At 49.4% G+C, this 21,281-nt stretch overlaps 3 protein-coding genes across 5 annotated transcripts in view; 1 reads left to right on the top strand and 2 right to left on the bottom strand.

Moving 5' to 3' along the window:
* Positions 1 to 110: 110 nt before the first annotated feature.
* Prdx2 (peroxiredoxin 2) lies at positions 111 to 4,665 on the bottom strand. 2 transcript variants are annotated; one of them, XM_008855477.3, is made up of 6 exons: positions 4,460 to 4,665; positions 3,879 to 4,007; positions 3,640 to 3,793; positions 2,868 to 2,990; positions 2,602 to 2,732; positions 111 to 445 (listed from the first exon to the last, which is right to left on the bottom strand). In XM_008855477.3, the coding sequence occupies exons 2-6, from the start codon at positions 3,979 to 3,981 to the stop codon at positions 360 to 362; spliced, it is 597 nt and encodes a 198-aa protein (XP_008853699.1). In that variant the 5' UTR covers positions 3,982 to 4,007; positions 4,460 to 4,665; the 3' UTR covers positions 111 to 359. The 2 variants fall into 2 exon arrangements, with proteins under 2 accessions (XP_008853699.1, XP_008853698.1); XM_008855476.3 differs by having other exon boundaries at positions 3,879 to 3,983; positions 4,460 to 4,660.
* A 3,864-nt stretch (positions 4,666 to 8,529) lies between these two features.
* Rnaseh2a (ribonuclease H2 subunit A) lies at positions 8,530 to 17,723 on the top strand. Of its 2 annotated transcripts, none has more exons than XM_008855474.3 (8): positions 8,530 to 8,757; positions 8,955 to 9,026; positions 9,142 to 9,268; positions 9,370 to 9,457; positions 14,163 to 14,300; positions 14,407 to 14,494; positions 17,318 to 17,441; positions 17,520 to 17,723. In XM_008855474.3, the coding sequence occupies exons 1-8, from the start codon at positions 8,631 to 8,633 to the stop codon at positions 17,656 to 17,658; spliced, it is 903 nt and encodes a 300-aa protein (XP_008853696.1). In that variant the 5' UTR covers positions 8,530 to 8,630; the 3' UTR covers positions 17,659 to 17,723. The 2 variants fall into 2 exon arrangements, with proteins under 2 accessions (XP_008853696.1, XP_029413257.1); XM_029557397.1 differs by having other exon boundaries at positions 8,654 to 8,795.
* A 2,425-nt stretch (positions 17,724 to 20,148) lies between these two features.
* Positions 20,149 to 21,281, bottom strand: part of Rtbdn (retbindin) — a 6,262-nt gene continuing 5,129 nt past the window's right edge. Inside the window, 3 exon segments of the mRNA XM_008855521.2 lie at positions 20,149 to 20,234; positions 20,237 to 20,384; positions 20,851 to 20,947. Coding sequence (XP_008853743.2) covers positions 20,149 to 20,234; positions 20,237 to 20,384; positions 20,851 to 20,947 — 331 coding nt within the window.

Genomic DNA, 21,281 nt, shown 5'->3' with positions numbered 1-21,281 from the left:
CACATAAGGTGATACCGCCATCTTGTGGTGAAGAGCAGTAATTACAGAGTCAGTGGCCCAGGCCAGAGGGTTTGAAGTGACTGCCAGACATAGATCATACCAACGCAGACTTGCACATCTATCCCTAATACTTTATTGGTTACCTACAAACCTCTGCCCATCTGGGTGGGCTCAGAGAAGGGGAGTCGCTATTCACCAGATCCCAGGTGGGGAATGAGAAAGCCTTGGCCCAGTCCCCAGCCCTGCCCCAGACTACAGAGCTGGAGGAAGAGGTCTAGCCCTTTCTGGGCCAGCACAGAACACCCAAGTGGGGACACGGGTGAAATCCAAGAAGTCAGGTTCATTGCAGCTTGGTCATCTTAGTTGTGTTTGGAGAAGTATTCCTTGCTGTCATCCACGTTGGGCTTGATGGTATCACTGCCGGGCTTCCAACCAGCAGGACAGACTATGGAAACACACACAAGGATGCACATGTGAGGTTCAGCTGCACAGTTAAAGTCAGTGACAAACAGGCCAAGCAAGAGCTTGAGCTGCAGAAAAGGCTAAGGCTCAAGATTGCACATGTGGGCATGTATACATGCAGTCCAGGCTGGCCTTGAACTCACGATGATCCTCTGCCTCAGCCTTCCAAGAGCTGGGATTACAGATGTACACCAGCACATCTGGTTTCAACTTGCTTTTATTCCCCTTATATTCCACATGTAGCTGAGGATGACTCTGAACTCCTAATCTTCCTTCCTCCACTTCCTGAGTACCTGCCAATACTGGGGATCACATGCAGGGCATCCGGCAGGCTAGGCAAACACTCTACCAAGTGAGCTAAATTCCTAGCCCTTCAATTTCTTTCTTTTATTTGTTGCATTACAGGGGATTGAGCTCAGGCTTTGTGCATGCTAGGCAAGTGCTCTACACTGGGCTATATCCCCTGGCTGGCCTGGAATTGCTGTATTGATCAGGCTAGCCTCAAATGTGCAGTAATCCTCCTGCCTTTGTCATCTGCTGCTGAGATTAAAGGTATGCATCACCACACTGGCCTCTTTTATTTACTTTTTAAGACAGGGTCTCACTCTGCAGCCCAGATTGGCCTTATGATCCTCTTGCCTCACCTCCTGAATGCTGAAATTACTGGCCTATGCCACCATGCCCATCCCCTTCTATTTCTTTTGTCCTTTTAATCTCTTTCCCCTTCTGCCAACCCTATTAGTCATTGAGCCTGTGGTCAAGTTGTCTCCTCTAAGAGAAGGTACTGTGATTGGACTAGAGGAGTATCTTAGTGATAGAGCACTTATCTAGTATGTATGAGACTTTGACCTCTAGAACACCCCCCAAAATTAATTGATTAAAAATGATAGGAGGGTATACTCTAACTCAACTAACACTGACTTGAGACAAGCCTCTTTGTAATGCCCATGGAAGTCAGAAGAGGGTGTCGAATCCCCTAGAACTCAAGTTACAGACAGCTGTTAGTCAACATGTGGGTGCTGGGACCTCTGCAAGAACAGCCAGTGCTCTTGACTGCTGAACCATCTCTCCAGCCCTTGGGGTCATGCCTTCTCAAATATCTCTCTCTTTTTTTTTTTTTTTTTGGTTTTTTTTTTTTTTAATTTCACTATTTTGGAGGGGGTCTTTTTGAAACAGGGTCTCCCTGTGGTCCCAGCTAGCCTGGAACTCACTATGTAGACCAGGCTGGCCTCGAACTCAGAGATCTGCCTGCCTCTGCCTCCCAAGTGCTGGGACTACAGGTGTACAATACCACATCCAGCTTTTTTGGTCTTTTTTTGAGACAGCGTCTCCCTCTAGCCCTAGCTGGCCTGGAACTCACTATGTAGCCCAGGCTAGCCTTGAACTCACAAAGCTCCTCTTGCCTCTGCCTCCAGAGTGCTGGGATTAAAGGTGTGCACCACTGCACCCAGCTATTTCTTCATTTTTTGAAGCAGATTCTTACCAGTCTAGGATGGCCTTGAACTCACTGTGTAGGTTAATGTAGGTTAAGATAATCCTGAAATTCTGATCTTTCTGCCTCAGCCTCCCGAATGCTAGGATTATAGATTACAGGAACACACCACCACACTTGATCCTCGGAATGGAGTAACTTTGTGCATGCTATCTTGCTCTTTTTCTTTCTTTATTTTTGTTTTTTTTTTTTTTTTTTTTTTTTGTCTTTTTGAGACAGGGTCTCCCTGTAGCCCCAGCTGTCCTGGAACTCACTATGTAGACCAGGATGGCCTCGAAGTCAGAGATCTGCCTGCCTCTGCCTCCCAAGTGCTGGGACTACAGGCATGCGCCACCACGCCTGGCTTATTTTTGTTGTTGTTTTAAGACAGGTCTCATTGTGTAACATAGAGAAGTCTTAAACCTATGGTGAGATCTCCTATCTCAGACTCCAAAGGATGGGATGACAGGTATGAGCCACCACATCCAGTTCAAATGCCTTCTATAGACCTCTGTCATCTTCCAGCTTTTCACCTTTGTATTGGGGTATCTTCACCCCTCCCCACCCAGGTTCTTTCTACAGGCAAGGTCCTCAGCTGAATCTTGTACTTGGTTCTAATATCCAGACGTCCTCCCCACATGTGAACATACATGTGAGCATCTACTCACCTTCCCCATGCTCATCGGTGTACTGGAAGGCCTGGACCAGGCGGAGAGCCTCATCCACAGAGCGCCCCACAGGCAGGTCATTGACAGTGATCTGACGAAGGACACCCTTGGCATCGATGATGAAGAGGCCCCTGAAGACAGAGTCCACATTGAGGAACAGGGAGCTTCCTACTGCCAGGGAAGGGAACACACACATACACACACACACACACACACACACACACACACACACACACACACACCAGCCACAATGGTTCCTACTATACCTGTAGGCAATGCCTTCATCATTTTTCAACACACCATAATTCTGGGACAAGCTTTTAGTGACATCAGCAAGCAGTGGGATATTCAGGGGGCCCAAGCCTCCCTCCTTCCGGGGGGTGTTGATCCTGAGGGTGGAAGAGACAGGGTTGGGGCCTTGGGATGCCTAGGCACAGCAGAGTTCTCCCCCTGTGGGTCCCAGGTATGATAAGGGCTGGAGTGGGGGTGCTGGAGGCAAGAGATAAAGGGTTTAGGGCAAGCCTGAGCACCCCACCCACCCCACCCTGTGGGGCAGTGTAGCTAGAAATAGAATGGTCCCACCTAAAGCTCCATTTTCAATTGACTTTACTTGTGCCAGTGGGCCACAGCACCCTGCAGTAGAGACCCCAAGTTAAAGAGTTCTCATAACCCAAGGACAGGGATAGAGCTCAGTGGTAGAGCACTTGCCTAGCAGGAGTGAAGCCCTGAGTTTGACCCCTAGTTCCAGAAAAAAAAGGGGGGAAGAAGTTCCCATCATTTTCTAGCTCTAATCTGGAAACTCTGAGAACTAGTTTCCTCTTTCATGAAATAGGGCAAAGCAGCCTGTCTCCTGAGACCTGAGCCATGAAGCCTCTGCAGTTCCCTGCACCTTCCAACCAGTTGCCAAATGATAATTATGGTCATCATGGTTAAAGGTTTGGGTGTCACTGTCTCCATTCTTTCTAAGATGGGGAATGGGAAGCCACAAAGCTTAGTCCCGTAACGTGTGCTTTCCTGCATCCTCTCTGGTCGTCATACCACGCCAGGTGGGTGAACTGAGAGTCCACAGACACTCCCAGCACCTCGCAGCCCAGCTTTCGGAAGTCCTCAGAGCGGTTGCTAAAAGCGATGATCTCCGTGGGGCACACAAACGTGAAGTCCAGTGGGTAGAAAAAGAGGACCACGTACTTCCCTAAGAAAGAGAACCAAAGTATAGTCCCAAGCCTCTCTCAACTGTGGGCCTTGTCCACACCTAGACCCCCTCCAGGATGCCTCACCTCTGTAGTCGGAAAGCTTGACCTCCTTAAAGGCTCCGTCCACCACAGCAGTGGCTGTGAAGTCTGGGGCTGGCTTTCCGATGTGTGCATTGCCGGAGGCCATGGCTGAAAGCCAAGACGCGCGCAAGCCTGGTCAGTTGGAGGAGAAGACCCTTTGTCCTCCCTTCCTCCGACTTCCGGCTAGGCCTAGATACTGAGGGCGGCGGAAGCAGCAGCACTCATATTCACACACCCCCCCCAGTACCCTCTGCAAGACCTCTGGGAGACCCGCCCCTTAAGCAGGGGCACCATTGACAGGCCAAGGCTGCCAGCGGCCCCTACCCCCCCACCCCGGAGCGAGTCGGCCGGAGTGGAAATCCCTAATTCCAGAAGGAGATGGCGAGGTCCCAAGAGAGAAGAGCTGGGAACTCCGCGATCGCGCTTGCATGCCAAGGCTCTGTCTGGCCTTGGTTTTCCCCGCAAGGACAAAGGCGGCCACCATGGCGGATGGAAAACAAAGACCGCCAGCAAAGAGGCCGGAATAGGGCCAGAACTGCACCAAGGGGGCTGCTCTCACTGGAGTGCACTCTGGGTTTCCATACCTGCGTGGGCAAGAGCCGGTCACGCGAACGAGCACTAGCTGCAAAGAGAGATCTCAGTACCAAGTGCGCCCTGGGCCGAAGAGCCTTTTATGCGCCGCCCAAACCACGCGGCGCAGAGCTTGTGTGTGGGGGGTGGCGAGTTGGGTGGAGGAGTGCAGCGGTCGGGTCCACAGTGCCAGCAAGGAAAGGGAGGTTCTCACGCCTGCGCGCCGCCTGGCTGGGGCGAGGCGGGGTGGAACGCGGGCAGTTCCACGCATCTGTCCGCGTGGAGACTGCGGGCACCGCGTCCCCCTAGCGCGCCGGCGTCAGTTGGAGTCTGGGCACGGCCCGGAGCCGACTGGTTCTGCTACTGCCACCTATGATGCTCCTGATGTTGGTGTCCCCAACTACCAGTACTTTGGCCAGCAGGGCGAAGGTGACACCTGGGAGCTGCTGAGATTGCACCAACAAAAGGGTAAACTAGCAGGAGGCGGGTGGAACAATTTCAAAAGGTGCCCACAAGGCCTCACTTGACTAGCTGGCTACAAACAGACCCTCCTTGGACGATTTCAAGTCTCCGCCCAGTTCAGCACCGGCAGTGTCCCCTGGGGGCTGGCTACTTTTCTCCGAGGCTGTTTCTCATCCGTTAATTGTAATGGACTATGAGAAGAGAAGGGTGCAGAGAGGCAATAAACACATCTGTAAACATAGGTGCTAGGAAGGGTGGAGACAGAGAAATAGGCCGGTCAGCTTGAGAAGCCAGAAAGGGTGTGACTGGATCCTGTAGTAACTGATATAGCCAGAATGACTAGCAAAGCCAAAATTCCAAAGATTTGGGGATAGTGTCCCAGGAAGAAGGAGCAGCAGGCACAGAGGCCAAAAGACCTGAGGGAGAAATAGAAAAAGGCAGGTGTGGTGTGCAGAGACCTGCTGAGGCAGAGCATGAGTTGTCCAGCCTTTGTGAACACTGGAGTTGGAGTAAAGCCCATCTCAGAGCACATGGAGGAAGTATCAATAAAGAGTTCTGTTACAGATTTGGAATGTAGTAATAGTTCAAATGGGAAGGCTAGAGTGCTTCCTAGCATGTACGAACTCCTGGGTTTCTTCCCCAGAATCACCCAAGATAGTTATGATGGTGCACACCTGTAATCCCAGCACTTGGGAAAGAGACGGGATCTGAAACAAATTGGAGGTCAATCTGAGTTATAGGAGACCCTGTCTTGGAAAGAAAAAAAAGTTCTGCTAAACATATCTTAAAAGGTTGTAGCTGAGGGGCTAGAGCACTTGCCTAGTGCTTATGAGGCCCTTGGTTAACTCTGTCTCTAGTACATTGTAAAAAATGTAGCTGTTCCTGGTCACAATAATTACTTTGTTGCTATAAGCTAGCACAACACCAGGGTCTTTAAGTATCTTCATTATGTCAATTATGTCATTTAATTTACCACTTGTCAGCCCTGCTGGTCAGGTGGCACAGTGCCTATTGGGCAGGTCCATGGTCAAGACCCTGAAGGAGTCAATTTGGATAGCAGGTGCCAACAGTGTCCACACTCCCAATCTGGCAGCCTGGCATAGATTAGAGGTATCAGTTTGCAGTCCTCCTGAGCAGCTTACTTGTGTGAGCTTGAAAGGGTCGCTTGCTCTTCCCTAGGACTCAGTTTCCCCACCTGGGACTAATGGGAAGGCTAAACTGCACAGTCAGGGGAACTTACAAACAGGAACTGTTGTTAGCTTCCTTAGGTTTGGCCCTCTCTAGAGGGAGGGTATGGGGGTTAAGATCCCTATCTAGATTTTCATATCTACCCTTCATCTTCAGTAGTGGAAGACTCGACCTTAGGCCTGTGGGGAAACTGGCGTTGTTTCTGTGAACTGGGCAAACAGGAACCCAGTTGTCAGGTGCTGGGCACAGCGCCTGGCCCTGTGTTCATAGAATGGGAGAACTTGCTGCAGGTGAGGCCCTGCCAGCAACAGGATTGCTCAGTTTGCAACCAGATGGACTGCAACTGGAGAGCCTGAGCAGGAGTGAGAGACAAAAGAGGCGTGGTCAGGACCCGCTGGCAGATGCAGGAGTGGGCAGGGAGATTAGAAGCGCTGTGATGGTGGGTACCAAGGGGTAACTGGGGCCCCAAATCTGAGGTTGTAGGCTGGTGGGGGAAGGAGCAGTTGAGTCCGGATATATGAACCTTTGTGTTGGCTTTTTTTTTCTTTGTTTTCTTGAGACAGGGTCTCACTTTGTAGCCCTGGCTGACCTGGAATTCTCTATGTAGACCAGGCTAGCCTCAAACCAACAGAGACCCGCCTGCCTCTGCCTCCCGAGTGCTGAGCTGTTGGGAGCTATTAAGCACAGCCATTATGTACATTGAGCTGTGGTAGGCTTGCTTGTTTACTTTATGATCTTTCACCTTGACTCAAGAGTTTGTGTGTTTTGCACACCAGTACCCAATTATTCTACCAAGTCAGGAGGAATGTGTTGATAATTTAGGGAAGATGGTTAAATGGTGGAATTCACAGCAAGTATTTGACCATTCCTTGACCCTCAGATAAAGGTGGGAAAAAAGAGCTGTTGAAGCTAATTGAGCTAAGCAAACTGTGGTTATCTGATGTTCTGCTGTATAAGAAGGCTGATCTAAAATAAACCAGGGCTGCAGTCTCTACTGACAGTCCTCCCAAGTATCTTTTCTCTGTCTCTTGTTTTTCTTTCAATCCTCACTCCCCCTTTCAGGTGCTGTTCGTCTTGGCCGGCTAGCACTGGCACTGAGAGTAAAAGCTTACCCCATAATGCACTAAGCTTTTTGAGAGCAAAGGAGAAAACAGGAAAAGTTGGTTGGGAGTGAGCCCAGTTGGTGTAAGACACCTGTGATTCAGACATTTATGAGACAGAGGCAGAAGGATCAAGAGTTCAAGACTGGCCTTGGGACTAAAGAGATGGCTCAGCTGCTCTTGCAGAGGACCCAGGTTCAGTTCCCAGCACTACATGGTGGCTACACATGGTGGCTAATAACTGCCAGTAACTTCACTCTCAGAGGATCTGACACCCTCTCCTGACCTCCATAGACAACACACAACACTGGTTCCCTTACATTCAGGCAATATACTCATGCACATAAAAAATAACAATAATAAAATATTTAAAAGACTGGCCTGGTCTGTATAGCAAGTTCAAGGTCATCCTGGGCTACATGAGACCCTGTCTTCAAAAAACAATACAAAAAAGGAAGAAAGGGGTCAAAGGTGGAGGGAAGGAAGGGGTATATGATAGAGAAACTGAGACCCTGAGGATGGGTCATAACTTTGATGAGAACAAAGAACCCACACAAAACGACTTGAGCTCCACTGACCAAGACAAAGGCAGAAGTGTGGTTGAAGTGGCAGAGGGGTCTGGGAGGTGTGGTTGAATGATGGCGAAGGGACATACTTTCTGAGCTGGGAGAAAGAAGCTTTCGTGTGTGAGGGGGTGCAGACCCAGAGTGAGAAGCTGCTGGAGACTTCCATCTCCAACAGTGGTAGAGAAGGTTCGGCTTGAATAAGAGAGTAGGGAACACAGATTCAGGGGACCGGAGATCTTCGGGAGGGAGTTTGGGAGCCCCAAGTCAGAAGGCCTGAGCCCTGTGGGACCTGGGTTACCTATTGCAAGGAGCATAGCTGAGCCAGCGCAGGGCTCAGTCCAAGACTAGTATTCTGGGAGTGCAATGACTTTGAAGTCTCCAAAGAAATCAACTGGTCGTTCACCTCTGTAAGCCCAGCACCAGAGAAGGGGAGGCAGGAGGTTCAGGAGTCCAAGTTCATTATGGGGCACATAGTGACTTCGAGGTCAGCCTAAGCTACGACAACTTATCTCAAAAAAAAAAAAAATATTCAATCACTTGAAGGGTGCAGCTTCCTCTTTTCTCCCCCTCGGTACTCAGCAACCACTGCGGGTCAGGCGTCAGAAGCCCAGGGGCGGAGCTTGCAACGTGAGCACGCTAGCCTACACAAGGCGTCCTCGGTGGCTGCTGTCTTGAACTACAATTCCCAGAAAGAAGCACGGCAGCGGCGATAGCGTCCTCTGCGTAAACGAGCACGCCGGTGGGAGCGTCGGGGGCGGGTTCTACGCGCCGATTGGTCAGCAAGGAGAGCTGCTCCCGGGCCAACGGAAAACCGGCGTTGGGACCTGCGCCTGAAGTTTTCTTCAGTTGCTGGCGGTCGTTGAGACGGCATGGATCTCAGCGAGCTGGAGAGGGACAATACGGGCCGCTGTCGCCTGGGCTCTCCTGTACCCGCGGTGTGCTGCAAGGAGCCCTGCGCCCTGGGTGTGGATGAAGCGGGCCGCGGGCCGGTGCTCGGTGCGCCCCCAGGGCCGGGAACCGGGAGGCGCGTGCAGGTTGCACAGAACGAGAAGCGAGATTATCCCGCGCATGGGGGCTGGGGAGTGATAGTGGGATGGTTGTGGGCTGCGGCGATGATGGAACAGGGGAGGCGGCATTCACGGGTTCACCGATTGGAGCCCTGTTCCAGGAAATCTGATATCCCTCCTCCTCAGGCCCCATGGTGTACGCCATCTGTTACTGCCCCCTGTCCCGCCTGGCAGATCTGGAGGCCCTGAAAGTGGCAGGTGAGCTGCCCACGGCGTTCCTGGATATGTGCATTGGGGCAGGTGAAATATAGAGAGGAAAAGCAAAAACTGAGGAAACTTATTGACACACCCTTTTCTCCTACATTCTTCCCAGACTCAAAGACCCTGTCGGAGAATGAGCGGCAGAGGCTCTTTGCGGAAATGGAGAAGGACGGGGACTATGTGGGCTGGGCTCTGGACGTGTTATCTCCTAACCTCATCTCCACCAGCATGCTTGGGCGGTGAGGGGCCCTACCAGGGGGTGGAGGAAAGAGTAACCAACAAAGGCTGACTGGGCTTTTTAGGTGGAGTGGTGTTGACCGAGCCCTGTCTCCCACCACAGGGTCAAGTATAACTTGAACTCCCTATCCCATGATACAGCTTCGGGGCTGATACAATTTGCGCTGGATCAGGGTGTGAATGTCACCCAGGTGAGTTAACTGTTGGGTTGCCATCATTCGGTCACTTTCTGATAAAATGGGGTTAAAAAGATTGAGGCTGGGGATGTAGCTCAGTTGGTAAGAGTGCTAGCCTAGTGTTCATTAAACCTTGGGTTCTGTTCCAGCACTAGGTAAAGCCAGAGGGATAACACACATCTGTAATCCCAGTGTTGGGGAGGTGGAGACAGGAGGATCCTGGGAGCTTGTTGTCCATCCAGTCTAACTGAAGCTCCACATTCAGTGAGAGACCTTACCTCAAAAAAATTAGTTGGAGAAGGGGTGTGGAGAAATGGCTCAGTGGTTCAGAGCATATACTGCTGTTGCAGAGGACTGGTGCTCAGTTCCCAGTACCTACACCAGGTGGCTCACAATCACCTGTTACTCCAGCTCCAGGGGATCCTATCCTACTCTGGCCTCTATGGGCACTGCACTCACATGTACACATAGTTTTTTTTTAAGTCATTTGGGGTCTGGAGAGATAACTCATCAGGATCAGTTAGATCGCTTATTGGCCTTTGGTTAAGATAAAGTGTAATGCATGTTTTTGTTCCCTTTAAAAAACATTTATTTAGTTTTATGTGAATGTTTTCCTTGCATGTATGTGTACGACGTACCATGTACATGCAGTGCCTTAGGAGGCCAGAAGAGGGCATCAGATCCCCTGGAACTGGAGTTACTGATGGTTGTTAGCTGCCATGTGGGTGCTGGGAACCAAACCCAGGTCCTCTGCAAAAGCAGCAGTGCTCTTAACTGCTGAGCCATCTCTCCAACCCCATAGTACATGTTCTCATCAGTATTATTTATTTTTGGTCTTTTTGAGACAGGGTCTCCCTGTAGCCCCAGCAGGCCTGGAACTTGCTGTAACCAGGCTGGTCTTGAACTCACAGAGATCTGCCTGCCTCTACCCCCTGAATGCTGGGATTAAAGGTGTGTGCCACCAATGCCAAGCTTGAGTAGATTTTTTTTTTTTAATTAGTGTTTTTATGTGTATGAATGTATTGCCTGCAGGTATATAAGTGCACTTGTGTTGTGTAATGCCCATGGAGGTCAGACGAGGGCATCAGATTCCCCTGGAACTGGAGTTATGGATGGTTATTAGCTGCCATGTGGGTGCTGGGAATTGAACCCGAGTCCTCTGCAAGAGCAGCCAGTCCTCTTAACCACTGAGCCATCTCTACAGCCCCTGAATAGAGTTTTGAAACAGGGAGATGGAGTAGGAGTTTGCAATATCTACTCCACACATTCATCTGGTACTGCAGTACCTCCAGGAACAGTGAATGCATCCCTTGGGGGACTTTTGGAGAGCAATTGAAAGACACCCAACATTGACTTTTATCCTCCACAACAATCTGAGTGCACTACTCAGTGTACACAGGAGACCATACACATGTATACACCAACACACAAACATACAAAATAAATGAAAGTATGGTGGAGGTTGGCATTTATACCTCACTGGTAGAGGCTGTGCTTAGCATACTCAAGGCCTTGAGCTTACTAGCACCCAGGAGGCAGAAGCAGGTGGATCTCTGTGAGTTCCAGGCCAGCTGGGGCTACAGGGAGACCCTGTTTTAAAAAGACCAATAATAATAATATACAAATAAAATTTGGTGTGGGTGTGTTGGTGCACTTGGGAGGCAGAGGAAGGCTGTGAGTTCCAGGCCAGCTGCAGCTACAGGGAGAACCTGTCTCAAACACACAGAAAAATTAGAGGTACTAGAGAGATGACTCAGTGTTAAGAGCACTGTCTGGTCTTGCCAAGAGTAGGACCCAATTCCTTCCTCAGCCTCCACATGGCAGCTAAAAACTGTTCATAACTCCAGTTCCAAGGGATCTGATGCCCTTTTCTGGTCTCCACAGCCATTGCGTGCATGTAGTGCACTTGTATACATGCAGGCAAAACATACACATAAAAATAAATTTGGGGTGCTGGAGAGATGGCTTAATGGTTAAGAGCACTGGCTGCTCTTGCAGAGGACCTGGGTTCAATACCCAGCACTCATGGCAGCTAACAACTGTCTGTGACTCCAGTTCCAGGGAATCCAACGCCCTCTTCTGACCTCCATGGGCATTGCACAACACAGGTGCACTTACATACATGCAGACAATACACATGTGCACATAAAATTTTAAAAAAATATTTAAAAATTTTTGGGTGCACAAGATGGCTCAGTGAGTGAGGGTGCTTGCCCCAAGCCTGATGACCCGTCGATCCCTGGACCCCACATGGTGGAAGGAGGGAACTGGCTCCCACAAGGTGTCCTTTTAACTTCTGCAGGCGTGTTGTGGAAAATAAAAATTTCCTTAAAGAAGCCGGGCGTGGTGGTGCACACCTTTAATCCCAGCACTTGGGAGGCAGAGGCAGGAGGATCTTTGTGAGTTCAAGGCTATCCTGGTCTACATAGTGAGTTCCAGGACAGCTGGGGCTACAGGGAGACCCTGTCTCAAAAAGACAAAAAAAAAATTTCCTTAAAGAAAAAACTTTAGTAGGAAATTCAGTATTAGAGGAAATTATTTTTTGATACCCTACTCTTGTTTTTGCCCAAAATGCTTCACACCTGCCTAATCCATGCCCATATCCTGAAATCTCAGAAGTCTTTAACAGTCCAGGATAATCTCAAGCTCCACCATACACCAGCTACTCTCCTGTGTCAGGGTTCACCTCCTAACCGGGAAGCCTGTCCAGCTTCTTCACTGATCCCACCTTTACCCCCTCCCCTTCAGTCTGCTCCCCATGCAGCAGCAGCAGACAGTCCTTTGATATATACTCTTGGCATTTAACTTTATGATCATGGTAGAAATGAAATGAGGAAAATTCAGTCAGGTCGGGGAGAATATCTCCGTTGTCAGAGGAGAATGGAAACTGGTGTTACAGTGATTACTCCAGGGAAAGGAAGGGGCTGCTCCAAGAGAATTATGAGGGAGAAATGAACTTCAGATGATTTGGAAATGTGGCAGGCAGGCTTGGATGAGGGTAAGGCTGGGGCCTAGTCCTGATACAGTGCTGACCAGCAGTGTAACAGACAGGCCCTGCCTTTAGAGGTTCAAGGCCTAATCTTGGAGTTCAGATGATCAGCTGGTACAGAAAATAAAGGTGATTTGGAAAACTAATGGCTGTGTGTATACTTGTGCCATTGGCTTTGTGATGTTCCTTGTGCCAGCATGGTGCTTCCCTGATGCTCATTGACCTGGTCAGCGCCTGTGTACTGGCTATTCTTTCTTTCTAGAGTACTCTTTTTTTTTTTTTTTTGGTCTTTTTGAGACAGGGTCTCCCTGTAGCCCCAGCTGGCCTGGAACTCATTATGTAAACCAGGCTGGCCTTGAACTCACAGAGATCCACCTGCCTCTGCCTCCCAAGTGCTGGGATTAAAAGCATAGCACACTGGGATTTTTTGTTTTTGAGACAGGGTAGCTAGCCTGTCCAGCTCTATAGCAACTATATCATGGAGGATGCTCTTGAAATCCTGACCCTCTCTGTGTCCATCTTCTGATTACCGGGGTTACAGTAATCCTGTCCTGCCACCACACGTAGTTAACATGGTCCTAGGAATGGAATCCAGGACTTTGTGCATGCTAGGCCTGCACTCTACCAACTGAACCACATTCCTAACCCAGAGACAAGGATTTTAGTGTAGGGCGTTTGCTGCCTTGTCCTCAGCTCCTGAGACATGGCAGCATGCACTAAGTGATCAGAGAAAGCAGTTTTTGTTTTCCTTTTTTGTCAGTGTAGGAGATGGAACCCAGCATGCATGTTAAGCAGGCACTCTACCACTGAGCTATACTTACAGTCTTTGCAAAATACATTTTAAGAATTATTTATTATGCTGCATATGGTGGCACACACCTTTAATCCCAGCACTCAGAAGGCAGAGGCAGGAGATTTCTGCGTTTGAGGCCAGCCTGGTCTATATGAGTTCCAAGCCAGCCAGGACTACATAGTGACCCTGTCTCATAAAATATTTTGTGTATGAATAAAAATGGGTATGTGGCATGGGGAAGTCAGAGGATAACTCTCTTGCCACCTTATGGGATCTGTGGATTGAACTCAAACTCAATGCAAGCACCTCTGTCCTCTGAGCCATCTTGCCAACCCCATACATTTTTTTTAATATTTTTATTTTACGTATATGCGTGTATTGCCTGCATGTAGGTAAGTGCACCCGTGTCATAGAATGCCTGTGGAGGACAGAAGAGGCTATCGGATCCCCTGGCTCTGGAGTTACAGACAGTTGTTAGCTGCCATGTGGGTGTTGGGATTCAAACCTGGGTCTTCTGCAAAATCAGCCAGTGTTAACCACTGAGCCATCTCTCCAGCCCCACCAGCCCCATACATTTTATATAAGAAAACACCCAGGCATGGTGGTGCACATCTTTAGTTCCCAGCACTTGGGAAGCAGAGGCAGGCAGATCTCTGTGAGTTCAAGGCCAGCCTGGTCTACCTAGTGAGTTCCAGGCCAGCTGGGGCTACAGGGAGACCCTGCCTCAAAAAAAACAAAGACAACAGAAAAGAAAACAGTATCTGGACTAGTACTCAGTAGTAGTGTTTGTGCGGCATATGTAAGGCCTTGGGTTCCATCATGACTGAAAAAACATTTTGGATAGAAGGAAAAACATGCAAAGATTGGGAGACTGCATCTTTTGTAGTTTTTTTCCACTGTTGAACATTTCAGTCGCCATGTTTTTGTGACCATGGCAGGTATTTGTGGACACTGTGGGGATGCCAGAGACATATCAGGCACGGCTGCAAAAGCACTTTCCAGGAATGGAGGTGACAGTCAAGGCCAAAGCAGACTCCCTGTACCCTGTGGTCAGTGCTGCCAGCATCTGTGCTAAGGTCAGTGTCCTGCTGGTCAGGGCCTGCTCCCAGCATTCCCCTAGGCAGGGGGTGGACAAGGTTCCCATGGAGGAAAGAGACTCCCAAGTTCCTGTCCTGCCTACAGGTGGCTCGAGACCAGGCTGTGAAGAACTGGCAGTTTGTGGAGAACTTAGAGGATTTGGACTCTGATTATGGCTCAGGTTACCCCAATGGTGAGCAGAAAGCAGTGAGGCTGGGCCTTGGGCATCCTTTCCTTCCTTCCTTCCTTCCTTCCTTCCTTCCTTCCTTCCTTCCCTCCCTCCCTCCCTCCCTCCCTCCCTCCCCCTCCCTCCCTCTGTGTAGCCTAAGCTTGCCTCAATCTTGCTGTGTAGCCCAGGCTGACCTGGAGCTCTTTTTATTTTTCTTCTTGAGATGGGGTCTCCCTGTGGCCCCAGCTGGCCTAGAACTCACTATGTAGACCAGGCTGGCCTTGAACTCACAGAGATCACTCTCCTCTGCTTCCCAAGTGCTGGAATTAGAGGTGTACACCACCATGTCCAGCTTCTTTTTAAAACTTTTTTAAGATTATGTTTATTTGAGTGTACATGAACTCATGGGTCCAGACCCATGGTGCCAGTGTGCAAGTCAGAGAACAACTTTACTCTCTGGGTTCTGGGGATTGAATGTACTTTCTCAGGCTTGATGGCAAGCCATTTTACCTGATGAGCCATCTTACTGACCCCTCTTTTTTTCCCTAGATGCTAAGGGTTGAATCTAGGGCCTCATATATGTGAGGCAAATAAATACCACTGTGTCCCCAGGCTTGGCCTGCAACTTTCTGTTCTCCTGTCTCGGCTTCCCGAGTGCTTAGATTATAATGCTTTGCCATGGTCAGCTTCTGGGGTTTTGAAATTGTTCTGGTCATTCCACTCCTTCTCAGCAGAGACTGAGTCCACAACTGTGGTAATACATGTTCATGGCCATAGCCTGCATGTGTCAGGTATGTTTCAACCCAGAGACTCCTCCTCTCCCCTCTCTCCCTCCTTGAGGTCTATCTGGAGCCCCAAAGCCCCATCAAGTAGGAATTGAGACCCCAAGTGGACTTCTGTATATGTCTGGGGTTTTTGTTTTGAGATGGTCCCTCACTGAACCAGAGTTTACTAATCAACTAGACTGGCTGGCTAGGAAACCCCAGGGATCTTCCTGTCTCAGCCTCCTCAGCACTGGAATTACAGGCATGTAGCACACCTGGCTTTTTTTTTTCATATTTTATTTATTACTTTTATTTTATGTGTATGTGTGTATTGCCTGCATGTAGGTAAGTACACCCGTGTCGTGCAATGCCCACAGAGGACAGAAGAGGCTGTCAGATCCCCTGGAACTGGACAGTTGTTAGCTGCCATGTGGGTGCTGGGATTCAAACCCGGGTCTTCTGCAAGAACAACCAGTGTTCTTAACCACTGAGCCATCTCTCCAGCCCCCACACCTGGCTTTTCTTATGTAGTAGGGATTGGAACTTGGGTCTTTATGCTTGTAGGACAAGCACTTTACTGACAGAACAATCTCCCCAGTCTATTGTGTGTTTGTCTGTTAAAGGGATGGAGAGCCGGGTGTGTGGCACATGCCTTTGGTCCCAGCACTCGGGTGGCAGAAGCAGGTGGATCTTTGACTTCAAGGCCAGCCTGGTCTACATAGTGAGTTCCAGGTTAGTCAGGGCTACATAGTGAGAGACTGTCTCAAAATACAAAATAAAAAACAAAAAAAAGAAGGTACAGGAGCCACAGGTTCATGTCTAGTGGCTTCAGCTTCAACCTACTTCTTTCTCTTCACACTAGGCCCCTATAGTCTTCTCTATGTTAAGGAAATGATCATGCATACCTGCCCCCAAATCACAAGTGCACACACACAGATTTAGTGGCTTGGGACCGGGGATATACCTCAGTGGGGATGTACAGCACAGAGTTGTAGTTTCCACCCCAGCACCACAAAACAAGTGAAGCCAGCCAGGCATGGTGGTGCATACCATTCACCCCAGCAGGAGTGGGAAGATCAAAAGTTCATGGCCAACCTGAGCTATATAGAGAGTCTGTCTCAAATAAACACCAAAAATCCCCAATTTAATAACTGTTATGACTGTGGGGGGTGGGAGGGGTCAAGGAGATGTCTCAGAAACAATCTCCCCAAAACTTCATCTTGAGCATTGCATGATAGTAACTCAAAAAAGAAGCCAGTAAGGCTGGAGAGATGGGTCAGCAGTTAAAAGTACTTGCTGCTCTTGAGCCAGACATGGTGGTGCATACCTTTAATCCCAGCACTTGGGAGCCAGAGGCAGGCAGATCTCTGTGAGTTCAAGGCCAGCCTGGTCTGCATAGTTCCAGGACAGCTGCGGCTACAGGAAGACCCTGTCTCAAAAAGACCAATTGAAAAAAAAAGTACTTGGTGCTCTTGAGAGGACCCAGGTTTGGTTCCCAACACCCACATTGGTTAGCTCACAACTGTCTGTAACTAGTTGCAGGGGCTCTGATGCCCTCTTCTGGCCTCCACAGGTATGTGCATGGTGTCCATACACTCAAGCACACGTGCATACACGTGAAATAAATAAATCTTTGGGAAAAAAAAAAAAAAAGCAGGGGGCTGAAGAGATGGTTCAGCAGTTAAAAGCACCAGCCATTCTTGCATTCTTGGAGGGATCCAGGTTTTGGTTCTCAGCACCCACGTGGTGACTACTTCCAGTTCCAGGGAATCTCATGCCCTCTTCTGAACTTCATGCGTATTGCACACATGTGGTACACTTACATGCATGCAGGCAAAACACTCATATTCATAAAATAAATTAAAAAAAAAATTTAAAGAAGCCAGAGATAGCCAGGTAGACTTGGCACATTCTTTTCATCACAGTACTTGGGAGGCAGAGGCAGGTAGATCTCTGAGTTCCAGGCAAGCCTGGTCTACAAAGTGTGTTCTATGCCACAATAGCACTAAACAACAATTATCAGTGTGGAACAAGGTTGACACTTGTCACTTAGGAGCTGTCACCATTATCTGTCCTACCCCAGACCCCAAGACAAAAGCCTGGTTGAGGAAACACGTGGAGCCTGTGTTTGGCTTCCCCCAGTTTGTCCGGTTCAGCTGGAGCACGGCGCAGGCCATTCTGGAAAAGGAGGCAGAAGGTGTCATCTGGTATGTGTCCTGAGGGGGCTAAGGGGAGGGGAAGCCAAGGCTCAGCCCAAGTGGCCATGCCATTCCTTTCCCCCACAGGGAGGACTCGGCAGCTGAGGAGGCTCAAGAGCAACCTAGAAAGATCACATCCTACTTCAACCAGGGCCTTCAAACCAGTTCCCGGCTCCCCCACCCATACTTCCAGGAGTGTGGCCTGGAGGCAGCTACCAGCCTCTAGGAGCCAATCCTGCACCTGCCTCCCCTTGCTCAGGAATTAAAGCTGTTCAAGAAGAATCAAGGAGACTTTGTGGCAGAGTCCATAGGAGTGTGCATAACAGTTGGTGAACCAAAAAGACCAAATACACACACTCACACACACACATACACACACACATATACACACACACATATATATAAATATATGTATATACACATATATATTTTTTTAAAGAAAAACTTTGTTTTTTGTTTTTGGTCTTTTTGAGGCAGGGTCTCCCTGTGGCCCCAGCTGGCCTGGAACTCACTATGTAGAGCAGGCTGGCCTTGAACTCCCAGAGATCCGCCTGCTTCTGCCTCCCGAGTGCTGGGATTGCGGGCATGTGCCACCATGCCTGGCAAGAAAAACATTTTTTAGAGGCTGGAGAGATGGCTCAGTGGTTAAGAACACTGGCTGCTCCTCCAGAGGACCCAGGTTTGGTTCTCAGCACCCACATGGCAGCTAACGCTCACCCTTAACTCCAATTCCAAAGGATCCAACCCCTCTGAAAAATAAAAACATTTTGGAGGGCTGGAGAGGTGACTCATCAGTTAAGAGCATTGGATGCTCTTGCAGAGGATCCAGGTTTGGTTTCCAGCACCTAAATGGATGCTAACAACTGTCCTTAACTCCAGTTCCAGGGGATTTTGATGCCCTTTTCTGGCCTCTGGGCATTGCACATACATGATGCACTTACATACGTTCAGGCAAAACATGCACAAAATAAAAATAAATTAAAAAAATAAAAGGCTAAGCAAGGAGCTCAGCTTCCAGCCTAATTGGTAGGTTCAGGCCATGACTGCAGGAGGATGCATGTGAAGACAAGGCTTTTCTGCTGTATCCATCCTTGATGAGGACCCATCCCAACCCAGCACTCCTTTCCACTCTCCTGGCCCAGCAGCAAACTTCCTTTGGAGAGAACCACAGTGCCACATTCTCAGCCCATGTGGTCCAGGTGGAATTGACTCCCACCATAAGCCTTTGGGTACCATTCCATTATCCACATGAGACCAATGAGAACACAGCCTCCCCTGGGTACACATTAGTTTGATGATGGATTTGTGGTGGTGTAGTTCAGTGGTAGCTAGCCCTAGGAATATTTGCCAGTTTTATAGGAAATAAATATTTGAACCACTGATATCGTGGAGTTGCTGGTCCATCTACAAGAATATCCTGTATAGCAAGAAAAAGGTCCAGGGGCTGGAGAGGTGGTCAGCAAGTAAGAACACTTGCTGCTCTTACAGAGGACCCAAGTTAGGCTCCTAGCACCAATGTCAGACAGCTAGCCACCACCTGTAACTGGCTTCAGAGGCTCTGACACCCTGTCCTGGACTCTGGGCTCTGGCACTTAAGCACACATTCACACACCGATAGACATGATTAAAAATGCAAAACAAAAAAGATAGTTTGTTTTGTGGTACTGGGGATGGAACCCAGAGCCTTGTGGATTGATTCTATAGCTCCATCCCCAAGAGGTTTCTAACGTTTAAGCCTCTAGGTAACAGCCATTCTTGAAGTTTTAACACTAGGGCTTAAAGGCATTTTTAAAAAATATTTTATTTTTATGTGTATTGCCTGCATGTGTGTGAGTGTACCCGTGTTGTACAATGCCGCAGAGGTCAGGAGAGGGCTTTGGATTCCCCTGAAACTGGAGTTAAGGATGGTTCATAGCTGCCATGTGGGTGCTGGGAATTGAACCTGGGTCCTCTGCAAGAGCAGTCAGTGCTCTTAACCACTGAGCCATCTCTCCAGCCCCTTAAAGGCATTTTTTAAACTGAAACTTGTCTCAGGCTTGCTTACTCTAGGATAACTGGGAGTAAGCAAGTACTGTTGTGAGGTACTTTGCCTTTGTCTTATCTTGGTGCACACCATGGGACACAGTTCTGCCGAAAGGAACTGATAATGACATTTCTTCTGGCTCCACTAAGGCCGATGGATAGAACTCACAGCCCAAACCCTGAACTGAGTCCTTTGTGTAGATCTGAAGCCAGGATATGAGGAAGGGAGGAAGGAACACACCTAGTTTGCACAGAAGACAAAGCTGTTAAGTGTGGCTGGGCTCTTATACAAACCAGAGTTTGGTGGCACATATTGGAGGGGCATGTCTCACCTACCCTTATGGGTTCCGCTTAGGGTCCCCTGGGTGTTCTGAATTATAATCAACACTGCAAGATACATTCCATCTGCCCTTTACATTGTATTGTAAGTTAACTCTAGATTCTGAAGATCAGAAGGGAGACTATCTACGTCATGTAGTCTAGACTGGTGACTTTATTCTGGGGGAAGCTAATAATGAGAGTTGGGCCATTTTTAGGTTAACTGGGAGATGGGCCCGTTTCTGCAGTCCCTAGAGGAAAAAAAAAAAAAATCTGGAAACTAGAAGGTCAGGAGGGAGAAGGATGTGAGCTCTGTGGCTCTAGGCTCCTGTCCAGGGAAGAGACACTTTTTTTTTTCCTGAAAGGCGAGAGACCACTAGGGGCCGCTGCCGCTGCCGCTGCCGCTGCCGCTGCCCCTGCCCGCAGCATCGAGGATCCAGGAGCTAGGGCGGCGAGCGTGCCCGAAGTGGCTTCCTGAGCCGGTCGTCCGAGTCCTCCGGGAGGCGCAGGCATGGAGATGGAGATGTTGACGCGGTGACGCGAGCCAGGGGCTGCCACCCGCAGAGCGCGACCCAGAACCGAGTGACACTGGTCCGCTCCATCAGCGAAGGTCTAGGAGGAAGGGCGGAGTCAGGTTCGAGAGGGCGGAGACCAGAGACACTGAGGGCAGGTCTACTGATCGAGGGCTGCCCTGGGGAAAGGTAAGGTCTGGGTGTTCTTTTGAGGGGGCTTGTGGGTAGTCTATGGGCGAGACCATGGGTCTTCTGGTCCATGAAGGCCTGTGTACCAGCCCAGGGCAAGAACGGTCTGTTGGAAGGAAAGTCTGAACTCGGTGGATCCTTGGAAGGCTAAGCACACATCCCAACAAGTACACATCCCAACATGGAGGTTAGGCTGGCAGGTGGAAGGGTGGGCCTAGGGGCTCCGTACGTTAAGATAAGACATTAGGAACCAGCGTGGTGGCTGAACTCGGGAGGAGATTACGAATTTCAGGCCAGTCCTCAAAGAGAGCCTGTCTCAAAGAAAATGAAAAAGATAGGACACCCGTTTTCTCCTCTCCCCTCTGTGCCCCACTCACCTGCCCATAGGTGCGGCAGCTGGGCTCACAGCCTCTCTTTCCTGAGCGAGGCAGACAAGTCAGGCCACAGGTGAGGTCGGCTTCGCAGGTGGCAAACCTGGGGCTGTGAGAAGAGCAGGTTAGTCAACGCTTTGCCGTCGGCCAGACACTAGACTAATCCTCTGCAGGTTCAACGTATGCCCTGTCCCTCAGATCCAGGCCCAGACTCAACACGATCACTCTCCACAGGCCCCACCGTTCCACAGTTCACGTGGCCCTGAATTTGTTAATTTGTTTAGTTTTTTGAGATAGGGTCTCATGTAGCTCAGGCTAGCCTAGAGGTTATTTTGAGGCAAAGGATGACCTTGAACTCCTGATCCTCTTCCATTTACCTCTCAAGTGCTAGGATTACAAGCATTCACCACCACTTCAGCCACCTCCTCCCCTTTTTT

This window comes from Nannospalax galili, unplaced genomic scaffold, assembly GCF_000622305.1.
Source record: "Nannospalax galili isolate Female #2095 unplaced genomic scaffold, S.galili_v1.0 scaffold47, whole genome shotgun sequence".
Taxonomy (NCBI): Eukaryota; Metazoa; Chordata; class Mammalia; order Rodentia; family Spalacidae; genus Nannospalax; species Nannospalax galili.
The sequence above is the reverse complement of the archived record's forward strand: the minus strand, read 5'-3'. Positions and strand labels throughout refer to the sequence as shown.